This window comes from Sylvia atricapilla, chromosome 20 (genome assembly GCF_009819655.1).
Source record: "Sylvia atricapilla isolate bSylAtr1 chromosome 20, bSylAtr1.pri, whole genome shotgun sequence".
Lineage (NCBI taxonomy): Eukaryota > Metazoa > Chordata > Aves > Passeriformes > Sylviidae > Sylvia > Sylvia atricapilla.
Window position 1 is genome coordinate 6,540,902 of NC_089159.1, and position 20,800 is coordinate 6,561,701.

Sequence of the window (20,800 nt, forward strand, 5' to 3'; positions counted from 1 at the left end):
GTTGGTATGAGAAACATTGATGTGGCATCTAAAACACTGCAGAAATGTGAATCTTCCCTCTCCTTCTGCACTCTGCTCCATCTCCTGTCCTCTGCCTGTACAATGAGGGATGCAACCCCTGCCAAAAGGGTGCCCAGATTCTGGTACCTCCAGAGAGGGAACAGGCCTCAACACTGAGCCCAGGGGTTTCTCAGGTGCCGTGGGGCAGAGAGCAGAGCCAGATCTGTGCACCCACAGCGGGGAGGGGACACTCACGCCAGGCCCTGGGGACCTGGACACCTGCCGGGTGGGCTCCCTGCCAGGGCCAGACACGGTGATTAATGCTCTGATGGCAGCTAAGCCCCTCTGGAAACACGGTTTAATATCCGATCCAGGGAGATCTGCCGGCACCTGCGAACGTGCCTGCGGATTAGGGGCGGCCGCGCCACAATCATCCGTGGATACGGTCTCAGATTAAGGTATTTTTTCCAAAAGATTAGTCGGTATTAGGGGGCTGATGGGGAGCTGCCCCTGCTGTGGCCGCACCAGCATTTAGGATATTGGATGACATCCTCAGAGCCTTTGGGACCGGCAGTAATTCCACACCCTAATGAAATCGTGGCGCTAATCCGGGGGGGGCTGCAGTGCCAGGAGGGTCCCTAGAAGCCGGGGGTCCTTGCCCTGGCTATGGCTCGCCCAGGTTGGTGATGGCTGCGCTGTAGATGAGGTCGGAGATGGAGCCCAGCGAGGTGGGGAGGCCCCGAGCAGGGCTGTGGGATGCCGGCGGCGGCAGGGCAGGGGTCGGGCACGGGATGCTGCCGTCGGGAGATGCCGCGGGGGGACCCCGCTCCCCGGGCGGCGGCAGCGGCGGTAGCGGTGGCGGCTCCGGCTTGGCGCTACGGATCCTGCGGGCCCGGCGGTTCTGGAACCAGACCTGGGACGGGCGAGGGGAACCGTGAGACACCGACAGCGCCCCGACGGGCTGGCCCCGCGGAGGAGAGGGTGCCCCGGGAGGGAAGGAGGAAGGGATAGAGGGGAAGGTCCCGCCTGCGCTCACCTGGATCTTGGCCTCGGGCAGCTGGGTGAGCTCGGCCAGGCGCTCCCGAGTGGCGATGTCCGGGTAGGGCACGGCGGCGAAGGCTCGCTCCAGCTCCGACAGCTGCCCCCGGCTGAACGTGGTCCTCCGGCGCTTCCGCGGCCCCCCCGGGCAGGGGCAGGGACAGGGGCACGGCCCCGGGCCGCCGCCCGGCCCCGCCGCCCGCCCGCTGCCCGGCCCGCCTGCCCCGTCGGGGAAGCGGAGCAGCGGCTGGGGAGCGCGGGAGGTGCCCGGGGCCGCGCTCATCCTGCCCGGCTCCCCTGGACCCGCCGCCGCCCCGGCTTTTATCCCCCCGCAGGTCCCCCCCGGCGGGCTGGGACCGCCCCGAGCGGGCGGTGCTGTTCCCCCCCCAGCCCCTTCCAAGGGCTCCCGGGGCCGGTCCCAGCTCCGCAGCCCCGATGGCAGAGCCCCGACAGCTCTGGCTGACTCCCCAGCATCCCCGGGGACTAGTACTCCCTCCCAGCTGCCCGTACAGGTCTCCCCCGCGCCGCCGTCGGGGCACTGTGGGGCCCGTGAGGATCCCAGGGCTCAGGGACCCACCTGCCACCCGCCCCTTACGCCCCCTCCCCGCCCTCCCCCGCTCGCCCCCCGCCGTGCGACCGCCGCTCTCCCGCAGGGCTGGCACCGGTCAATGTTTAACCGGAGCGGTGGTACCGGTTGTGCGGGGCAGCCGGGGCCGGCTGGAGGTGGCTCCCGCCGGGACCGGCCGGGCGCTGCGGGTACCCCGAGCACCGGGTGCTGGGGGGCTCATGGAACCAGAGGGGCATCGGGGCGGGGACCCCCAGCCGGAGCCCCGGCCCAGAACGCGCCCACGGGGCCAGGAGAGAACGTAAGTTGTGGGGGAGACGGAGGAGACAGAGGCCACCCCGTCCTGGAGGCAGCAGGACTTGGGCGGTGACTGCCCGACTGATACAGGCAGCGGGAGGTGGCACCCCAAAAAGGGGTGGTGGGGGGGACAGGACCGTCCTTCTGCGGCGGCACGGCGGGGACAGTGAGCTCTGTCCCCTGCTGGGCCTCAGGACGCGGTGGAGGTGGGAGGACGGTGTGAGCACAGCGGGACCGGGGATCTCTGTACCCCAGCCCCCGGGGATCCCGCGGGCAGACGGCCCCAAGCTGGGGGACAGCCACCACCCTGCTGCCTTCTGTTCCCCAAAGGAGCCCTGGAGAGCAGCGGGAGGGCCCCGTGGAGGGCAGAGAGACGCGTCTGAGAGTGGTGCTAAGGTAAGGAGAGACGAAAGGGCTCAGGGAACCTCCCTGCCTGGGGCGAGGTCACAGCAGGGCACCCCAGGGTCCCCATGCAGCGGCACCTCTGTGGTCCCCGTCCACACCCCACCATTAGGGTCCGGCCACTGAGCTCCACGGAGACCCTGAGAGGGGACCAGCAAGTTGTGCACAGCCTCGGTGACGGCGCCATCCACGTAAGTGCCACCTCCCCGTCGGGGTGTCGGGGTTGTGTTGGGCTGCGACACCCCCTGAGCTGCCACTGTCCCCACGGCCAGGTGAGCGCCGCCAGGCACGATGCCACCTTCGGCTTCAGCGCCGTGTTCGACGCCGGCGCCTCGCAGGAGGCTGTGTTCGAAGGCAGCGGGATGAGGCAGCTGGTGGAGCTGGCCATAGACGGGTGAGACCCGGAGAGACCCCCGGAGGACCCCAACCCTCCGTCCACCCCACCCCGGGCCTTTCTGGCGCGTTTGCACTGCCTGGGCTGTGTCGGGAGGTGGCATCGCTGTGCCACCGCCTGCGGCCGTGCCTGACGCTCAGCATCTTCCACAGCTTCTCCTGCACCGTCTTTGCCTTCGGGCAGACCGGCTCGGGGAAGACCTACACCCTGATGGGACCCCTCGCCCAGGTACAACGCTGACCGTGTGACATGATCCCGGTCGTGGGATGAGCTCTTCCCACCCGGTCATGGGCTCTGGGAGCGGGTGGGTGCCCGACGTGACCGCTCCCCATCCTGGCATCTCTGCAGAGCGACACCCAGCCGGCGGCCCCGGCCCTGCTGGGGCTGATGCAGAGGTCCTTCACCTGCCTCCTGGAGCAGAGCCGGAGCCGTGGCTCTGACCTGGCTCTCAGTGCTTCCTACCTGGAGATCTACAACGAACAGGTAAGTGCCTGCCCAGTTGCCCACTCCAGCCCTGCTGGCACTCTGTGCCCCGCTCCGCCGGTGCCTTCCCTCTGCCAAATCCCCAGATCCGCGACCTGCTGAGCCCGGGACCACCGTGTTCCCTGCCCCTGCGCTGGAGCAAAACCCGCGGCTTCTACGTGGAGAACCAGCTCAGTGTGGAATTCGACAGCCTGGAGACTATCGTCAGCCTGCTCCTGCAAGGTGCTGAGCCACAGGCACAGGACTGGGACATGTTCAGGGCGTGCTAGACCCGGTATGGGGGGATTCAGCCCCCCGCAGACCGTCCCCAGAGCTGGTGATGCTGCAGCTCGCTGTTCTGCTGCAGAGCCAAGCCAGGCTCGTGTGGGGCAGGGAATGGTGGGCAGTGGATGCTGTGGGGCTGGGGCAAGGATGCGGGGTGTCATGCAATCAATTCCTGCCCCGGCAGGATCCCAGAGGCGCCGGACCTCGGCACATGCCCTCAACAGGCACTCGAGCCGCAGCCACGCCCTTCTGACCATCCTCATCCGCAGCCGAGCCGTGAGCGCGCATCCCGCTCCTGGGGAGGGCTGGAGGGGCTCAGGGCTCAGCGCGGGGGTGCAAACACCGCCACTGGGGGTGAGGGGGGTCATGCGCTCCTTAAGGATACGTGGGTGGGGCTGCAGCGAGCAGCCGGGAATCCTGTCCAAGACCCAGGAGCCGGGACAGTGCTGCTGGGGAAGAGCTGATGGTGGCCAAAGCATCACCCCATAATGTGGGTTCTCCAGGCCGGTGCCTGCCCCGGCAAGCAGGGCACGCTGTGCTTCGTGGACCTGGCTGGCAGCGAGCGGGTGAAGGAGACCGGCTCCAGTGGGGAGCTCTCTGTGGAGGCAAACAGCATCAACCGCAGCCTCCTGGCACTGGGTAAGAGCTGGGGGAGCCGCCCTGGGAGAGCCCTGCTGGCCCCCACCAGAGCCCTGTCACATCCTTTGTGTCCATCCTCTGGCAGGACACTGCATCTCCCTGTTGGCCAAATCCCGAGGGAAGAGAACGCACATCCCCTACAGGGACAGCAAGCTCACTCGGCTGCTGGCTCGCTCCCTGGGTGGCTCGGGTGTCACCCTGATGGTAAAACCATGGAGGAGGCCGGCCAAGGGTCTCAGCTCATGGAAGGGAGGGCTGGAAAAGGATGGTGACCCTCTGGATGACAGTCCACCTGCATTTTTTCCTCGTTGGCAGGTCGCCTGCATCTCCCCATCCTCACGCTGCCTCTCAGAGACTCTGAGCACGCTGCACTATGCCAGCCGTGCCCGGAGGGTCACCACCAGACCCCTGGCCAACAGGGTATTGCAGACAGAGAACCTCTCTGAGCTCCTCTGCCCCCCTTCTGGGACCCCCCTGACCCACCCCTTTATCCATCACCCCTCCCAGGTGTCCCGGGAAAAGCTGCTGCAAACCTTGGAGCAAGAAATCCACGCCCTGCAGCTGGAAAACCTCTCCCTGCGCCAGCAGCTGTGCCTGCCCAGAGTGCCAGTGAGGAGCACGGAGGTGGCAGGGAACCCTCCAAAAGCATGGGCAGGCTCGGGAAACAGGCACGGCCCCGCAGGGCAGCTCCCACCAGAGGGAACCCCAGCCTGGCCCAGCCTCTACGGTCTCCTTCGGGACTTCGTGGTGGAGAATGAGCAGATGAGGTATGGGAGCTTGTGTGGGATCCCTGAATAGGGGATCAAGGGGATGACAGGGCAGCCAGAGCCCCTGGCTGGGCAGCACCCTGCACCCAACCAGCCTCCCTCAGGGACTCTGTGGGGCTGGGCAGGGCTCTCTGGAGGCTGCCAATGCCCTGCTGGGCTTCCTCACTGCTCCCCAGGCAGCCCTGTCTGTCCCCAGGCCTCAGTGGTCACATCCCAGCTGGCCCATCCCACAGAGCCACCCGCAGGTCCTGTGACAGCCAGCCCCTGCTCCGGAGTGCCTGCACCCTCCATGTCCCCCGCAGCCACTCGGTGAGGCACCGGCGGCCCGACACCACACCCAGCTCTGTCCCGCGGCTGCCGGTGAGAGAGGGGCCTGGGGTCAGCAGTCATCCTGCCCATGGCAGGGTGAGGATGCACAGACCACCCACCCACTTCTGTCCTCTCTTGCAGAAGCTCCCTCCTGCCTCCAGCCGCCCCAGCTGCCCAGGGTGCCCACAGTGCTGCCCTGGGCCAGCTGATGCCACCACGTTCCAGGTACAGCCCCAGGGGTCTCTCTGGAGGGGGTGGCACAGGGGTGGCACAGCCACCTTGACCACTCTGCTCACCCCCAGGTGCTGCCAGTGCCTCCTGTGCCACAGCCAGTGCCCCTTGAGGGAAGTGCTGGCCTTCTGCCACCTGGACAGGAGGACATGGCTCTGCCTGGCCACAGGAACCTCCAGCCCCACCACAGGAAGCGGTGAGAGCAACTCCTTGGGCATCAACTGCAGCTCGGGAATTCCCTGGAGTTTTGGGGGCTGGTGGGACAGTAGGTGGGGGTTTGCTCATGTGTCCTCATGGCAGGAGCCGTGGCAGGAGCAGGAGCTTGTCTCAGCAGCACTCGCAGCACCGGGAGCTGCCAGGCCCTGAGCGTGTTCCCAGCCCCGAGAGAAGGGTCATCCCTTCAGCACCGCCGTGGCCAGGACTGCCAGAGCCCAGAGGTGAGCAGGGCAGTGGTGGGAGACCAGGCAGGGCCTTGGGTGGGCACCCATCCCTGCACAGCCACTCACACGTGGGGCTGTGGACTGATCCTGGGGGAGACTGATCCTGACCCTGCTGCTCCCCGCTGGCAGCTGCCGGCACTGTCCCTGTCCTCCAGTGGGAAGAGGCACTGGAGTGGCTGGCAGAGCAGATCTGAGCTGCCACAGGCACACGACGCATGGGGCCAGCATCAGGGATCTGGCACAGGCTGAGGGGACAACCACAGCCCTCAGGGATATGGGATCTTGGACTGCAAGGACTGCGCAAACCATGGCACCGACGGTTGGATGGATGGACGGACAGAGCTCTCCAGCCTGCGTGGCTCTCACAGTTTATTTCTGTCTAGCTGGGGCTGTGCTGCTGGTGGCTCCAGGGATCCCATCAGGTGCTCTCCTCCCCGGGCTGGGGGCAGTCCAGCCAGTACTGGGCGATGGAGCGGGGATAGCGTGGCCGCACCAGGTCCACGCGCTTGCTGCGCAGGTTGACACGGTAGTACTTGTCTGGGGGAAGGGGACATGGCCGTCAGGACTGTCCCCTGCTCTGAGGAGCTGCCAGCCCTCTCTGCCAGCACCTTCCCACTGCATCCCAGAGCCCCGAGACACTGCAGAGAGGAGCCCTCCCCACGCCCAGGCAGCCTTGGTCTTACATCGTTCCCAAATCCTGCCAGACCAGACTCACCTCCTACAAAGAAATAGACACTCTGGAGCATCTCGCAGTTGGAGCCCGACAGCCCATCGCTCTCAACACCTGCTGAGTCGGGGTCATTTTGCAGCCAGCTCCAGAATCCCAAATTCAGCGAGCGGTGGTGGTTGTACCTCTTGCGCTGGCGGCGAGACTTCCTCCTGCGGGGCTGCTGGGAGGCCACGTAGATCCGGCCGGCCATGGCAGCGTCCAGCCGGCTGGGCACCCCCCGCCAGTCCCGGCTGATGTACCACGGCCCGTTCGCCCCAGCTGGGAAAGGAGCAGAGGGTGAGTGAGAGGGGCATCAGTGTGCGGGGTGAGCTGAGCCCACAACCCTACAGACAGTCCCCAGAACCAGCTCCGAGACCCACAGGAATGCTTCAAAGGATCCCAGCCTGGATGGGATGTGTGACAGTGACACAGGCCAGGCAGAGGCAAGAGCAGCCCCCCACCCCCTTGGCTGGAATCAGCCTTGTGCTGCTGAGCCCCCTTCTCCTCCTCTCTTTCATTCCCCCTGCCCAGGGCTAAGATTTTCCTGTGGCATCTCCAGCTCCGGTGATAATAAACAGTCCCCAGCAGTGACACCATGGTGTGAGGCAGCTGGTGATGGGTTTGGTAATGTGGGACATAAGGGCTGTGAGGGTGGGATTTGAGATGCTGTGGCAGGTGCAGCTGTGGCCTGGGGGGTTTCCTGTGCATGGCCTGGGCAGGATGTGATGGCTCCCTCCATCACATTGCTCCCTCCTCCCTGCATGTCTGCATTCCTTGTGCCCTGTCAGTGCCCGCTGCTGGGACCTGCCAGCCCTTCCCACCCCGGGGCTGGCCCAGCCCTTACGCATCCTGCTGCCAAAGAGGATCTGGAAAACATCCTCCCAGCTGTCCCTGTTCATGAAGGCATAGTGCTTGAACACCGTGGAGGGGGAGGACTTCTCACAGTCGGCCTGCGTGGGCTGCTGGGCAAAGTCATAGGACCAGTAGTACTTGTCTAGGAGAGGATGAGCAGGGTGTTAGCGGGTGACAGACACTGGAGGGGTGTCCAGCCTGTGCCCAGTGGTGCCAGGCTCTGCCAGGAGCAGGGGAGCTGCCCCCCTTACCTTTGAAGAAGTAGACTCTCTCATTGCCGTGGTAGCTGTGGGCAGGGAGGGCGAACGCTGCATCCACGTTGTCGGGGATGCCCTCAAAGCCCTCGGAGATGTCCCGGGGGTACCCAGGGTCCAGGACTCCGTCATCAAAGCGCCAGTACTGGGTGCCCTGGGGGGTGAGGGACAGAGAGGGGTTACAGGTGCAACATCCCCCAGCCACGGGTCTGCCAGGAACAGCAGAGGGATGCTGGGGAACCTCGTCATGAGGCTGTGGTTGCTTGGGGTCCCAGAAAAACCACAGGGATCTGGGCAACCACCATGTGCCTGGGTGCATGGAAGGTGCCAGAAGGGGATATAGGGTGGGTTGAGGGGCTGTGCTGGCCACCCTGGGAGTACCCCCAGCTCTGCAGCCCACCTTGAAGAGGTAAGTCTTGCCCTGGCAGTTGATGCGTGTGAAGGCTGCGTCGATGGGGCCCTCGATGCCCCAGACTTCACTGATGAGCTTGGGGTAGCCCGGCCTCACACTGGTCCTGTCCAGCTCATAGAAATACTTCCCTGGGGAGAGAGGAGAGGTAGGGGCAGCAGGAGGGACTGCAAACACCAGCACAGGGTGACAGCATGGCAGCATGTCCCATGTCCCTGGGGAAGGACCCCAAAGTACCTCGGAAAGCATAAAGGGAACCGTTCTTCAGGTCAGTGAAGGCATCGAAAGGTTTCCCACTGCACAGCTCCTCAGGCTCCTCAGGCCCATCTGGGGTGGGTTTGGGCAGCTCTGGCAGTGTCTCCTCAGGGTTTGGCTTGCTCTCTGGTGTGGTGTACACCTGCACTGGGGGTGTGGGCAGCTCTGTGTGGTCTGCCACGGGCACCTCCTCCGTGGGAAACTCGACAGTGAGGTTGTAGTCCAGGTAGTCATCCTCCGGCAAGGCAAAGACATCTCCCCGGGTCACTGCAGGTGGGAGCAGGTTGGTTCCCACTGGGTTTGGGTGCAGGAGATGCTCCCTCCCAGGCAATAGACATTTAGAGAATCATGCAGTCATTAAGGCTGGAAAAGCCCTCTAAGATCATCAAGTCCAATTTAACCCAGCACTGCCAGCCGTGTCCTCAAGTGCCACAAGCACACTTTTTTTAGAGCACTTACAGTGATGGTCATTCCACCTAGGCAGCCTATTCCAATGCCTGAACACCCTTTCAGTGAAGACATTTTTCCTACTATCCAATTAGCACAGATCCCACTCTCCAGATGGCCATGAGCCAGCCCCCAAAAACCCCATGTGGCTGCAGCAAATCCTGCTGCTGACTTCACCCCGTGGACACAGGTGGGTGCAGAGCTGATGCAGCACAGACCCCACAGTGTGGATCACCCAGAGCCACCCCGTTGTCCCAGGAGGGTGGCCATGGGGACAGTACCTTTGGCTTTGCAGACAGTGGAGTAGTCGCTGCAGCAGCTCTGGTAGTACACACAGAGGGTGTCACACTGGCACTTGCGCCCTGCATCGAAGCCTTCTTCACAGCGGCCCTCGCAGGAGTCTGCAAAAGCCACCCCACAGCTCAGGAGGAGTAATGTAGAGTGGGGCAGTGGGACCCATGCCTCCCCACTCAGCCTAGCCCCATGGGGGAAAACAAACTTGGGCATGTCCTGGTTAGGGGAACCCCCCCTGTTCATGGTCAACTCCTCCAGCAGGGGCTACAGCAGCTCCTTACCCTGTTCCCACTCAGGTCCTGCTGGGATGGGAGCCATGGATTGGGCTGTGCCATGGGCCCAGCTCCATGCTGGCAGCCCAGCTGTGAGATGGGCAGGGATTTGCCAAGGCACCATTGACACCCATGTGCTGCCCATTTGTTTTCTCCCAATCCTGCAGGGGACAATGTTCCCAGGGCTCCCTCCCCACCCTGCCCGGGCTGCCCAGCCCCTCCATCAGCCCAGGACCTGCTCTTGCTCCATCCCCAAAGCACCTGGCAAGGACTTGGCTGGCTAAAGCTCACCTTCTGCAGCATGGGTGGTGGCGAGCAGGACCAGCACGAGGGCAGGGAAGAGCAGCCTCATCCTGGGTGTCCGGGAGCACAGCCCTCCTGTGACTGTGCGGGCTGGAGCACAGCAGAGCCCCAGCATCCACTGTTTGCTCAGCCTGCCCTGGCAGGAGAAAGCAAACAGCCCAAGGTCAGAACAGGGGAAAAGGGGCAGAGATGATCTCCCACCCAGCTTCCCCCACAGTCCACACTGGACTGGGTATGTCTGGAGGGGGACAGGGCTGCCATGAGCTCCTGTAAGCAGCTCCTCCCCACTCCGGTGCAGGTTGGGCATTGTTCAGAGAGTGGGGAGGGATAGCAAAAAGACAGAGTCAGGAACCAGTTTTGAGATCCTGCCACACTCATTTCATAACATACCTCATGGGGTAAAAGCAACCAGCTGTTTCCCAGCCTGGTCTTGGCAAAGACAAAAACCCAAATGAGACAGGACGGGGGAATGATGCTCAGAAGACAAAGAGAAAAGCCTCAGGCCTACGCTTGCCCAGAATATCACCATTTTGGAGGGCTTATTCTTGGGATATCAGCTTTCTCAGTGACAAGGCTGGGAACAGTCCTGGGGAGCCCCAAGGCAGGGTGGCTTGACATGGGGCAGGTGCCACCTCTCTGTGTGGGGACCAGAGGCCAGAGGTGAGTGGCCGGGGGCAGGAGCCCTCTGCGCTTTCACTGCAGAAGGCAAACAAAAGCCTGTGTATTTTGTTCCCGTCAATCCCTTTCCAACCAATCTGTTCAGTTACTAATTAATGTCGACTCAGCTCTTTTGGCAGATCCTGATAACTCTGGGATGTTTATTTAATCGGGGCAAGGAGCAAATGCACATGAGGCTGCAGCAATCCTGCCTCTTCTGCCTCTGCTGGGACAGGAGCTCCTTGGGATCTGCCCCAGTCCTTGGGCAGGAGTGGTGCAGCTTTGGGCTTTAAGTAATGCAAGATTTAGGGGGAGAGAAACTCGAGCAGGGCGCCCACCTCACCAGGGGTCTTTCCTCTGTCAGATCAGACACAGGCAGTTCCCAGAATCATCTGCTCCTGGCATCTTGTTGGAAAGAACTTTATTTGGTTTTGAGACTGGCATTTCCACCTGGAAGCCCTGGGGGGCCGAGGGCAGCTACCAGACATGAGTTTTTGCGGCAGAACTCCTGCAGCCCTCACCGCACTCCTTGTCCCCTGCCCTCAGCTATGGCAGGGCTGGCATTGTCCCCAAGTGCCAGCACCAGCCCAGCGCTGCACTATAGCTTCACCCCATCCCCGCTGAACCAGTCCCGGGGGACAACACCTCGGGGGCGGTTCAGGCTTGCAGGAGGCTCTGGGGGAGAAGGGCTGGGCATTGTCTGAGCTGCTTTGGCTGATCAGCTGAGACAAAGCTCCCTCCTGCTGCTCCAGGCTCCCAACCACCAGCCACAGACCCACGAAGGCTCAGCGAGCCCTTCCCTGCCAGGAGCAGATCCCAGGAGGTGGGTTGGTTGGAAAAAGGGGCCCCGGGGAGCTCCTGCAGCCGAGGAGAGCACAGGCAGTGAGGAGAATTCGGGAAAAGGGGCTGATCCCCAGGATAATGCTGGGAGCCTCTGCAGTTCCAGAGCCCAGGCTGCTGGGTCTGAAATCTCTCCCAAAAAGCAAAGCAAAGCAAAATTAAAAGCAAAGCAAAGCTCAGCTCTCTGGGCTAGTCAGGACAAGCCTAAGAGAATGGTTTGAATTCTGCTGTCCTCGGGCAGCAAACCCTCTGCTGCTCTACACTGCAACAGCCTTTACGTTTACCCTTGATTAATAATAATTTATCCGGAAAATCCTTACCGGTTCTGTGCCGAGCCTGTCCCGCAGTTTTGCGCTGCTCGGGGTGCCTTGTTTGCCGTCCTTCCTTGTGGGATGATGTCCCTTTCCTCTGTCTGTCCCTCCGTAGTGGATTCAGAGAGGATTAAGAGCGACTCTGTCACATCCAAACATCAACTCGAATTTAAGTCGCAGGCTGACCTGGCAACAACCTGGTTTTGGAGTCAAGGATTTAAGTTGCTCCTCCCAGCACATCCGAGAAATGCCCAAAGCATTTAAGCATTTCTGCCCTGAGCACGTCTGGCCTGGAAAAAACGAAAATAAAAGAGGCCCAGGCTGCCTCTGCTCTTTCTTTTATCATGCAAATCCCGAGCCCACCCAGAAGAGCTGCTCTGAATTTCCACCCAGCAATGGGTATTTGTCCCCCTGCTGATACAAAACGGGTTCAAAGCGCTGTGCCAGGGTGGTCACAGCCTCACCGTGACCACCACGGTGCCTGGTCCCCTTCACCTCCACCCTGTGCCCCCTCGCTGGTCACACAGGGTCCTGAAGAGATGTCCTGTAAAATCAGCCTGGGGGTGATTCCATTCCCTGCCTGCCGTGGAAGTGACACCGCAGCAGCAGCTCGGGCACAGTGGGGGGATGTGGGCCGTGAGGACAGCAGGACAAGCCCCAGCTCAGGCTGGACAGGGAGGGCTGTGCAATAGAATGGTTTGGGTTGGAAATGAAACACTGTCTAGTTCCAAATACTGTCACGTTCCATTAGACCAGGTTGCTCCAAGCCCCGTTAACCTGGCCTTGGACACCTTCAGGGTTGAGACATTCACGCTTCCCTGAACGGGTACTTCAAAAGTAAAATTTTCTCCTAGTATCTAAATTAAATCTTTCATCTTTTATTTTAAAACGGTTCCCCTTTGTCCTGTCGTATATCTCTTCGTATAAAAAGTCGCTTTCCTTTTTTTTTTTTTTATTTTATGAGCCTTATTTAAAGGCACTAAAAGGCCACAATCACAGAATCATAAAATTTAGGTTGGAAAAGCCCATTATCCCGGCACCACCAAGCCCAGCACTAAAGCATGTCCCCAAGTGCCACATCCACGCTTCTGTTCAGTCCTTTCCGGGCAGGTGGCAGGAGGGCTCTGGGGGGATCAGCGGCGGGAAGGGGCTGCAGCTGCCGGCACCGAGCCCCTCCTCGCAGAGGCGGCGCCTGCTCCCGGTGACATCAATCCCGGGGACCGGGATGCTGAGCCCGGCTCGGGGAAGGCGGATCCCGCTCCTCATCCAGCTCCGCATCCCGACAGGGCAGAGGGGGCAGCGGGACGCATCCCCCCTCCCGTCCCCGCCAGCCGGCCACCCGCGTCCCCTCGGGAGCGGGGGGTCCCTGCGGGGGCGGCGGCGGGGGATGCTGCGGTAGCAGCCGCCGATGCTCGCCCTGCTCCTGTCGCTGCACACCCTGGGCCGGTCCCTGGCCATGGCGAGCGCGGAGAGGCTGGCGGTGCCCGAGTGTGTGAGCCGGGCGGGCGGCTGGGCGAGCGGGGGCAGCGCCCGAGAGCACGGCGGGGTCTCCCCCGGGGTGGGCACCGAGGTGCGGGAGGCGCTGGAGCGGGTCCTGCCCGTGCTCCGCCGGGCCATCGCCCACGCCACGCGGGCGGCCAGCCCCGAGGGGCTGCGGGCGGCTCTCTCCGAGGTGTTCCGCCTGGTGGAGGAGGCCTGGGGGATGCCCGCCGTGGGGAGGGACGTGGCCAAGGTGCTGTGCGATGTGATCCGCCTCGAGGGAGGCCTGGACCTGCTGCTCAACCTGCTCTACACGGCCGAGATGGAGACCAAGTGCCAGGCAGGAAAACTCCTGGAGCAGATCCTGGTGGCTGAAAACAGGTGAGTGTGCGAAGAGCCCCTCGCCCTGCTGGGCACAGCCCGACCCACCACCCCATTCTGGGGCACTGCCAGCTCCCAGACCCGCGGGGTTTGGGTTCAAACCCTGGTCTGTGCTCAAAGGGACCTCCAAAACCTCATCCCAAGCCCCTGCCATGGGTAACCTTCCATAGATCAGGTTCCTTCAAGCCCCATCCAACCTGCCTTGACCTACCTTCACCCATCCCACCCACACCCCCCGAATTTCCCTGCTGTGGGTGCACAAACTCCCTCTGATCCCCCCCACACCCAGTGCTTGTGCACAGGGCCCAGGCAATGACCATGAGCTGCTCCCTTCCCCCACAGCTGGAGGGAGGAGGAGCAGCCCCAGCTCAGGGATGCTGGTGAGGACTGGGGTGTCCTCCTGAGCCCCCCTCAGCCAGGCTGAGCTGAGTCAGCTTGGCTGGCTCAGAGCATCTGACCCAAAGGACAAGATGTGACGCCCCTTTAGCCATAACTGCAGCAGGAGGAGGAGGACAAAGCCACTTCTAGAGCCTTCCTTCTGCTGACCAGGGCTGGAATGAAGCCATAAGGACTGCTCAGCTGGTCAGCAGTCCTCAGGCCCTAGTTCAGGTGTGTGTGCTGCTGCCCAAGCAGGTGAGAGGTGCTGAGATATCTGTCAGAGCGTGGGTGGGGTGGGAGTGTGTGCCCGAGCATGTGTCTGTGTGTACAAAGGTGCATGTGCACATATCTAAATCACAGCACCCACTCCCAGCTCATCCTCCCAACACCCCAAATGCACTCTGCCACCTCTGCTCTCCTTCAGAGCACCCCAACCCATCCAGCCCCAGCCAGAGCTCTGCAAATAATGTGGGGAGAGCCTGGCCAAAGTTCCTTTGTCTTCCTGGGGGATGTCTCTTGCTGGAAGGTTGTGGTCTCGCAGCCTGGGCCTCACTTCATGCACTGGCAGGCAAAAATAAGCAGCAGCTAAATCAGGAAAGCCCATTAGGGTGGAATTTAATCCCAGGAAGCATCACTGGCACAGTCTGCATTCAGCAATCAGTTTCTTAGCAAGAGAAAGCATTTGTTGGAGTTGTTGTTTTGGCTCCAGGAGCAGTTCGTGGGCCAGGGTCTTAGAGCAGCCATGGGATTCCAAGTTCTTCCCACAACTTCTGAGCAATGACAGAGGTGTGGGGCTCCCCTGTGGGTGCAAGCCTCTCAGTTACAGAACTCTCCCAGTCTGTGCACAGCAGCAGAGGTGTTTAGCTGGGAACTGGACAGGTCCTGGCTCCATCTGCAGCTGCAGGGAATTGGGGACCTGTGTTTGTCATCCAGCTCCACGGCTGAGTCTGGGCTCAGAGCCAGACCCAGGCTGAGGGCTATTTTTTTTTTCCCAGGGCTCTCCACAACGTTTCCTGTCAAACCCACCCCAAGGTCAGTGAGAGCCCTGTGGGTCACAGGCTTCCCAGAAATGCTCTTCCTGCCTGCCAGCACAGAGGCTGGCGTGCCATCACCCCACCATGGCTGGGGACGGAGCATGCCACTGCCCTCATGAGCAGCAGGGCACAGATTACCTGTGCTAGTGCTGCCTCACAGACAGAGCAGCTCCACCACGGCACCAAATGGCCACTGCTGAGGACAGGAATGGAGCTGCCACCCACCCCAGGAAAGCTCATGGGAGCACAGCCAAGAGCTCATCTCACAGCATGGGGAGGGCCTGGCACAGGGTGCCCAGAGAAGCTGTGGCTGCCCCATCCCTGGAACTGTCCAAGGCCAGGTTGGACAGGGATTGGAGCACCTTGGTCTGGTGGAAGGTGTCCCTGCCCATGTCAGGGGCTTGGAACTGGATGAGTTTTCAGGTCTCTTCCAACCCAAATCATTCTGTGAGCCTGATTTCCCCCTTCCTTGCTGCATTTTCAAGGCACAGCCCCATTCAGGTGTCAGTCTGAGCACAGGCCTCCCAAGATCAGCCATGGCCAAGCAGCAGCTGGTGGCCCTTGGCCACCTACCCCAGGTTCTTGCTGTCCTCTTCCAGAAGATTGCAGGGTGAGGAAATAAAGAGCTTCCCTCCAGCTGCCATCCCAGGACAGACAGACCCCTGTGTCCTGCTTGTGGACAGGGCTGCTTGGCTGCTCATCCAGCTGTGAAAGCCCTGTCCTGACAGCACTGACTGCAGTGCCTAGGGGACAAACAAGTTTCACTCCCAAACACAAAACAGCTTCACACCACAGCTAGGCTAGCCCAGATCCATTTCCAGCCTGGCATTAACCTACCCTGCTTGTTAATTGCTATGAAAATCCTACCTTGAGCAAGAGAGCATCCAGTGTGGGGCCCTGGGCTGTGCATCCCATCACAAGTTTTTCCACTGGACCCAGACAGGTTCAGAATCAGAATCAGAATCAGAATCAAAATCAGAATCACTGGGTTGGAAGAGACCTCCACAATCATCAAGTCTAACCCAACCCTAACCTTAACTAAACCATGGCACCAAGTGCCACATCCAGTCTTTTCTTAAACACATCCAGAGATGGTGAATCCACCACCTCTCCTCCTCCAGCACCAGCCTGTTGCATCTTGCTGCACTGCACATCTGGCAGCTGTGTCCTACAGGGAAACATCTGTCTGTCCTGGGATAAACGTCACCAAGACATGGGCCACACCAGTCACTGTTCAGGGTCCATCTGTGCCCCTCACCTGCCTCTCCTTCCCGCAGGGACCGCATCGCTCGGGTCGGTCTGGGCGTAATCCTGAACTTATCCAAGGAGCGGGACGTGCCCCAGCTGGCTCAGAGCATCTCTGGGATCCTGGAGCACATGTTCAAACACACGGAGGAGACCTGCTTCCAGCTCATCTCCGACGGAGGCCTGGACACCATCCTGTACTGGTGCCGCTGGACGGACCCTGCGGTGCTGCGCCACTGCGCCATGGCCTTGGCCAACTGCGCCATGTACGGGGGCCAGGCCAACCAGCGCCTGATGATCGAGAAGAAGGCAGCAGAGTGGCTCTTCCCTCTGGCTTTCTCCAAAGAGGACGAGCTGATCCGGCTGCACGCCTGCCTGGCCGTGGCGGTGCTGGCCACCAACAAGGAGATCGAGAAGGAGGTGGAGCGCTCGGGGACGCTGGCTCTGGTGGAGCCTTTCATCGCCTCGCTGGACCCCGAGCAGTTCGCCCGGGAGATGCTGGGCAGCAGTGACAACATCCAGGGGAGGACGGCGCAGGACCTGCAGCGCCTGGTGCCCCTGCTGGACAGCTCCCGGCTGGAAGCACAGTGCATCGCCGCCTTCTACCTCTGCACCGAGGCTGCCATCAAAGCCAGGCAGAAGAAAACACAGGTAAAGGGTAGGTTGGCCTGGAGGAAGGTTGGTGGCAAAGGGAAGGGGTGGCACAGCTGCATCTGGGTGTCTTTTGCTCACCAAAACGTCTTTTGACCACCAAACACCTTGGTCCTCATGGCTTCTTTTTCCCCACCAGGATTGGGATTAATACATGGGAGTCAAAGTTCATGTTCAGACCCGGAGTTTATTATTTCTTATCTATGTACAGACTCACGAGCCTTGAGCTCTAACTAGCAAGTTAGAGAAACGAAAGGTAAAAGGGAGTACCTCTAACTCTTTCCAAGGTTATTTAAGTGCTGATTACCCAATAACAAGGTGACGCCTATATTATTTATATTTCTGACCCTATAATGACCACCCAAGGCCCACAATGCAGACCTTTTTCACCCAATTACAGAAACCACCCAATCCCATGAAAAAGAAGGTGAAGAAGAAAGACTCAGACAACGCCCAAGTCCTCCATCTTGCCCCATACATCACTATATACTAAAATCCTAAGTTTTTCACCCTGTGAGATCACACAATACTATTCAAACTACACACCCACAACAGAAGGCCTGAAATTCTCAGTTTCCAGAATTTCAACAGGTCCTGGCCTGGCCCGGCACAACTTATTGGGAAGAGGATGAGGGGAAGCAAAGTGACATATCCTCCCTTGGTGTCCCCAGATTTTCAGTGAGATCGGGGCCACACAGAGCCTGAAGAGGATTGTGTGCTACTCCACCAGCAGCACCACCTCCTCCCTGGCCAAAAAGGTGCTGCGCATGATAGGGGAGGAGGTTCCTCGGCGCATCCTGCCCACTGTTCCCAGCTGGAAGTCCTGCGAGGTGCAGACCTGGCTGCAGCAGATTGGATTCAACAAATACTGCCAGAGATTCCTGGTAGGGCTTTGTGCTGGGAGGAGGGACACGTGGGTGGACACTTCTGCCCCATCTTGCAGCAGAGGTGTAAGAGTCTCACCCAGATTTTCCTGGGACCTCTCCAGCCTGGATTTCTCTTGGCAGGATCACCAGGTGGATGGGGACATTCTCCTGAGGCTGACAGAGCAGGAGCTGCAGAAGGATTTGGGGATGGACTCCAGCATCACTAGGAAGAGGTAGGACCACCACCAGGGCTCCCTCAGGACTATCACCACAGTGGCAGAGTCAGGGACAAGGTCTCTGCCTTTCTCTCCTTGCAAAAACAGAATGGAGATCCTACAAATGCAAAACCTGGATTGCCAGGGCTTTTCCACTGCACTTTTTGCAGTCCCAGAGAGATTTCTGTAATGGGAGCACTGCACAGCAGAGGTGTGGCTGGGGGAAAGATCACCTATGGCCCAGGGCAGGTGGGATCACGGAGGTCACCCAGAAAGGTGGGAACTTACCCTTAGCTGAGCTCCTCACACCTCAGTGCCTCGAGGACCAGCACTTCCACAAAGCTGTTCCTTTGTTTCCTGTTCCTGGAGCTCATCCTTCACCCTGGGAGCTGCACTCCCTCCCGAGCAGGTAAAAGATGTGGCACCATGTCTCTAAGTGCTCCATCTGCCCCTCCACCAGGTTTTTCCGGGAGCTGACAGAGCTCAAGACCTTCGCCAACTACTCCACCTGTGACCGCAGCAACCTGGCCGACTGGCTGGGGGGCATCGACCCCAAATTCCGGCAGTACACCTACAACCTGCTCACCTGCGGCATCGACCGCAACTTCCTGCACCGGGTGACGGAGCAGCAGCTGCAGGAGGACTGCCACATCCACACCGGCTTCCACCGCGTCCGCATCCTCACCGCGGCCAGGGGTGAGCCTCCCCGGGGAGGGAAGGGTGTTGGAGGGTGTTTGGGATGAGCTGTTGGGTGGGGTTTTTAATTTCTGGTGGTTTTGTGCTGTCTAGAAACGCTTCACTCCCCCATCACGCTGCAAACCACGTCCAATGGGACCGATGTGTTCATCAGCTACAGGAGGAGCACCGGCTCGCAGCTGGCCAGGTGAGTCCTGCAGGGAACAGTGAGGCCCAGAGGGCAAGGTGGGTGGTCAGTTGTGGGAAAATGTGGAATGGGGAGGAGGGAGTGGCTGCCAAAAGCTGCAGAGCAAATGGGGACAGCACACATGATAACAGTGGACAGGCCAATTCCTAGTCCTGTCACCGCCACTTTGGCACTGACTGACCCTTTCCTCACGCTCCTAGAGCTGTAGGGGATCACAGGAGGGAGTCAACATCAGCTCCTTGTGTTCTCTGCACGTACCCAGGCAGCTGGGCTGGAGCTGGCATCTTATTCCCTGCTCCTGTCTCACCATGTCTCAGCCAATGTGGTGAGACAGCAAACAAAACCTCTCCTCATGGTGCTGTCCTCTTGCCACCAGCCTGCTGAAGGTCCACCTGCAGCTCCATGGTTTCAGCGTGTTCATCGACGTGGAGAAGCTGGAGGCAGGGAAGTTTGAAGATAAGCTGATCCAGAGCGTCCTGAGTGCCCGGAATTTTGTGCTGGTCCTCTCACCAAATGCACTGGATAAATGCATGGAGGACCCCGAGTGCAAGGACTGGGTACACAAGGTAAGAGATACCACCAGATGGTGGGAGCTGTGTGGATATTGGACTTGGAGGGAGGTGGTGAGGGGATGATACAGGCCATGAGCACTTCCGTGTTGTGTTCCTGCAGGAGATTGTGACAGCCCTGAACTCTGGAAAGAACATTGTACCTGTCACAGACCATTTTGAGTGGCCGGACCCAGAAACCCTGCCCAAGGACATGAGGGCTGTCCTGAAATTTAATGGTATCATGTAGGTAACAGCCACCTGTGCCATGGGGTTCCTTGACACCTGGGGAGATCAAGTTGCATAAGGAGCTTTGGAGCAAAGAACCCAAGGACGTTGGGGCAAACAGATGAGGGAGGCAGAATACGTCAGAGGGTCACTGAGTCACTCCAGGTGCCCCAGAACATGCAGGGACAAAGGTTCTCACCACATCCCAGCTGCTGGCATTGTGCTAGGACTCCTCCGGGTCAGAGGGGTCAGGGTGAGAGGGGTCACTGCTGGGAGGACTCCCATCCTCAGCAGGAGTTGATGCTGGCAGGTTTTACAGCTCACCTGGGTTTCTTTCCCCCTCTGCTTTCCCTTTGTGCGTCCCAGCCTGGCAGGGCATTCTGCAGCATCTGTGGGGAAAAGGGGGCTCCTGGAGAGCTGGGCTGGAGGAAAGGGGTCTCTGGCTCCTGGCCCAAATGAACTGAGCTATCCTGTGACACCCCACACACAACAGAAAAAGTAAACATCATGTTTTTCCCCTCGAATACAGGTGGTCCCACGAGTACCAGGAGGCCACGATTGACAAAATCATCCGCTTCCTCCAGGGCCGCTCCTCCCGGGACTCCTCGGCTGGGTCAGAGAACGGGCTGGACTGTTTGCACTCCCTGGGGCAGAGCTAGAACCAGGACAGCAGCCTCAGAGACTCCCAGGTGACCCCTTTTTGTGTGGGTCCAAATTTATCCCTCCTGACTTTTTCCCATCTTTGAGAGAAAACCCGTGGCTCTTAACTCCCTCCTTACCCTCCAAATACAAGCCCCTGGCCCCCAGAGGCCAGCACTCACTCCCACAGCGCCTGGGGAGCCAAGCCAGGCTGGACTCTGGGATGGATTATGTGTCTTCCACATCCTCCTGTGGGGTGGCAGGACATGCATGGGTGTGAGGGAGACTGGCACCATCCAGACCCCCACAAGCAACTGCAGCTTCCCCCAAAAACACGTCCAGAGAGGAAGAATCTTTGGAGGATTGAAAATTGGAGAAGTGTTGAGAATCCATCTCAAGAGGACACAGGGGAGAGAAGAGCAATTCAGAGGAATGTGTGGCTCTGCCGTGTGCCCCAGGAATATCCTTGTGGTCAGAAACTGAGAGCAGGAAAGGGCAAATAAAAACTAAGCCCTAACAAAATCTTTGTGTTTGGGAAAGATAACCCACAGGGGCCTTCTGAAGTGCTTTATCTTTCCCAGCAATGTCCCTTTATCACAAGAGCTCCTTCCCTCCTCAAAAAACTTCCACCTTGCAGTGCTGCAAAACCACTGTGTGCTCTTAACTCTGGCAGTGGAAATTTGGGGTTAGACCATGTGAAGTTTCTGCAGGATCTCTGCATAAAGTGCTTTTAAAATACCCTCCTTCCCTTCATCTGAAGTCTCAGCTTCACCACTGTATCAGGTCTGTATTTTCAGGGCACTGGAGGCTGGATTGTGACC

At 60.1% G+C, this 20,800-nt stretch overlaps 4 protein-coding genes across 5 annotated transcripts; 2 read left to right on the plus strand and 2 right to left on the minus strand.

Annotated features, from left to right (window-relative positions):
- Nucleotides 1-121: 121 nt before the first annotated feature.
- On the minus strand, nt 122-1,321 carry SEBOX (SEBOX homeobox). Its single transcript, XM_066333353.1, has 2 exons — nt 1,037-1,321; nt 122-913 (listed from the first exon to the last, which is right to left on the minus strand). Exons 1-2 carry the CDS (start codon nt 1,319-1,321, stop codon nt 665-667), a joined length of 534 nt encoding a protein of 177 aa, XP_066189450.1. The 3' UTR covers nt 122-664.
- A 385-nt stretch (nt 1,322-1,706) lies between these two features.
- Nucleotides 1,707-6,104, plus strand: KIF12 (kinesin family member 12). Its single transcript, XM_066333347.1, is given in 18 exon segments — nt 1,707-1,772; nt 1,774-1,904; nt 2,231-2,296; nt 2,415-2,493; nt 2,575-2,696; nt 2,849-2,924; nt 3,045-3,179; nt 3,266-3,401; nt 3,628-3,719; nt 3,947-4,082; nt 4,168-4,286; nt 4,398-4,502; nt 4,590-4,849; nt 5,026-5,209; nt 5,300-5,383; nt 5,461-5,585; nt 5,690-5,826; nt 5,959-6,104. Coding segments are annotated over 18 exon segments (2,118 nt in total). The 3' UTR covers nt 6,024-6,104.
- A 77-nt stretch (nt 6,105-6,181) lies between these two features.
- Nucleotides 6,182-11,657, minus strand: VTN (vitronectin). Of its 2 annotated transcripts, none has more exons than XM_066333349.1 (9): nt 11,442-11,657; nt 9,613-9,755; nt 9,037-9,156; nt 8,291-8,575; nt 8,045-8,184; nt 7,642-7,798; nt 7,383-7,532; nt 6,545-6,817; nt 6,182-6,366 (listed from the first exon to the last, which is right to left on the minus strand). In XM_066333349.1, the coding sequence occupies exons 2-9, from the start codon at nt 9,737-9,739 to the stop codon at nt 6,248-6,250; spliced, it is 1,371 nt and encodes a 456-aa protein (XP_066189446.1). In that variant the 5' UTR covers nt 9,740-9,755; nt 11,442-11,657; the 3' UTR covers nt 6,182-6,247. The 2 variants fall into 2 exon arrangements, with proteins under 2 accessions (XP_066189446.1, XP_066189445.1); XM_066333348.1 differs by having other exon boundaries at nt 9,613-9,760.
- A 1,183-nt stretch (nt 11,658-12,840) lies between these two features.
- On the plus strand, nt 12,841-20,307 carry SARM1 (sterile alpha and TIR motif containing 1). Its single transcript, XM_066333332.1, has 9 exons — nt 12,841-13,292; nt 15,982-16,600; nt 17,272-17,484; nt 17,608-17,699; nt 18,142-18,377; nt 18,471-18,564; nt 18,941-19,130; nt 19,237-19,358; nt 19,870-20,307. The coding sequence occupies exons 1-9, from the start codon at nt 12,841-12,843 to the stop codon at nt 19,997-19,999; spliced, it is 2,148 nt and encodes a 715-aa protein (XP_066189429.1). The 3' UTR covers nt 20,000-20,307.
- The last annotated feature ends 493 nt before the right edge of the window (nt 20,308-20,800 follow it).

Coding starts and splice junctions, on each gene's coding strand:
- SEBOX (XM_066333353.1), bottom strand. CDS start 1,321: ATGAGCGCGGCCCCGGGCACCTCCCGCGCTCCCCAGCCGCTGCTCCGC. Junction 914..1,036: donor TGCCCGAGGCCAAGATCCAG/GTGAGCGCAGGC, acceptor CGCCCGTCCCAG/GTCTGGTTCCAGAACCGCCG.
- VTN (XM_066333349.1), bottom strand. CDS start 9,739: ATGCTGGGGCTCTGCTGTGCTCCAGCCCGCACAGTCACAGGAGGGCTG. Junction 7,799..8,044: donor GCAAGACTTACCTCTTCAAG/GTGGGCTGCAGA, acceptor CTCACCCCCCAG/GGCACCCAGTACTGGCGCTT. Junction 6,818..7,382: donor CCTCTTTGGCAGCAGGATGC/GTAAGGGCTGGG, acceptor CTCCTTTCCCAG/CTGGGGCGAACGGGCCGTGG.
- SARM1 (XM_066333332.1), top strand. CDS start 12,841: ATGCTCGCCCTGCTCCTGTCGCTGCACACCCTGGGCCGGTCCCTGGCC. Junction 13,293..15,981: donor ATCCTGGTGGCTGAAAACAG/GTGAGTGTGCGA, acceptor TCCTTCCCGCAG/GGACCGCATCGCTCGGGTCG. Junction 17,700..18,141: donor TCCAGCATCACTAGGAAGAG/GTAGGACCACCA, acceptor CCCCTCCACCAG/GTTTTTCCGGGAGCTGACAG.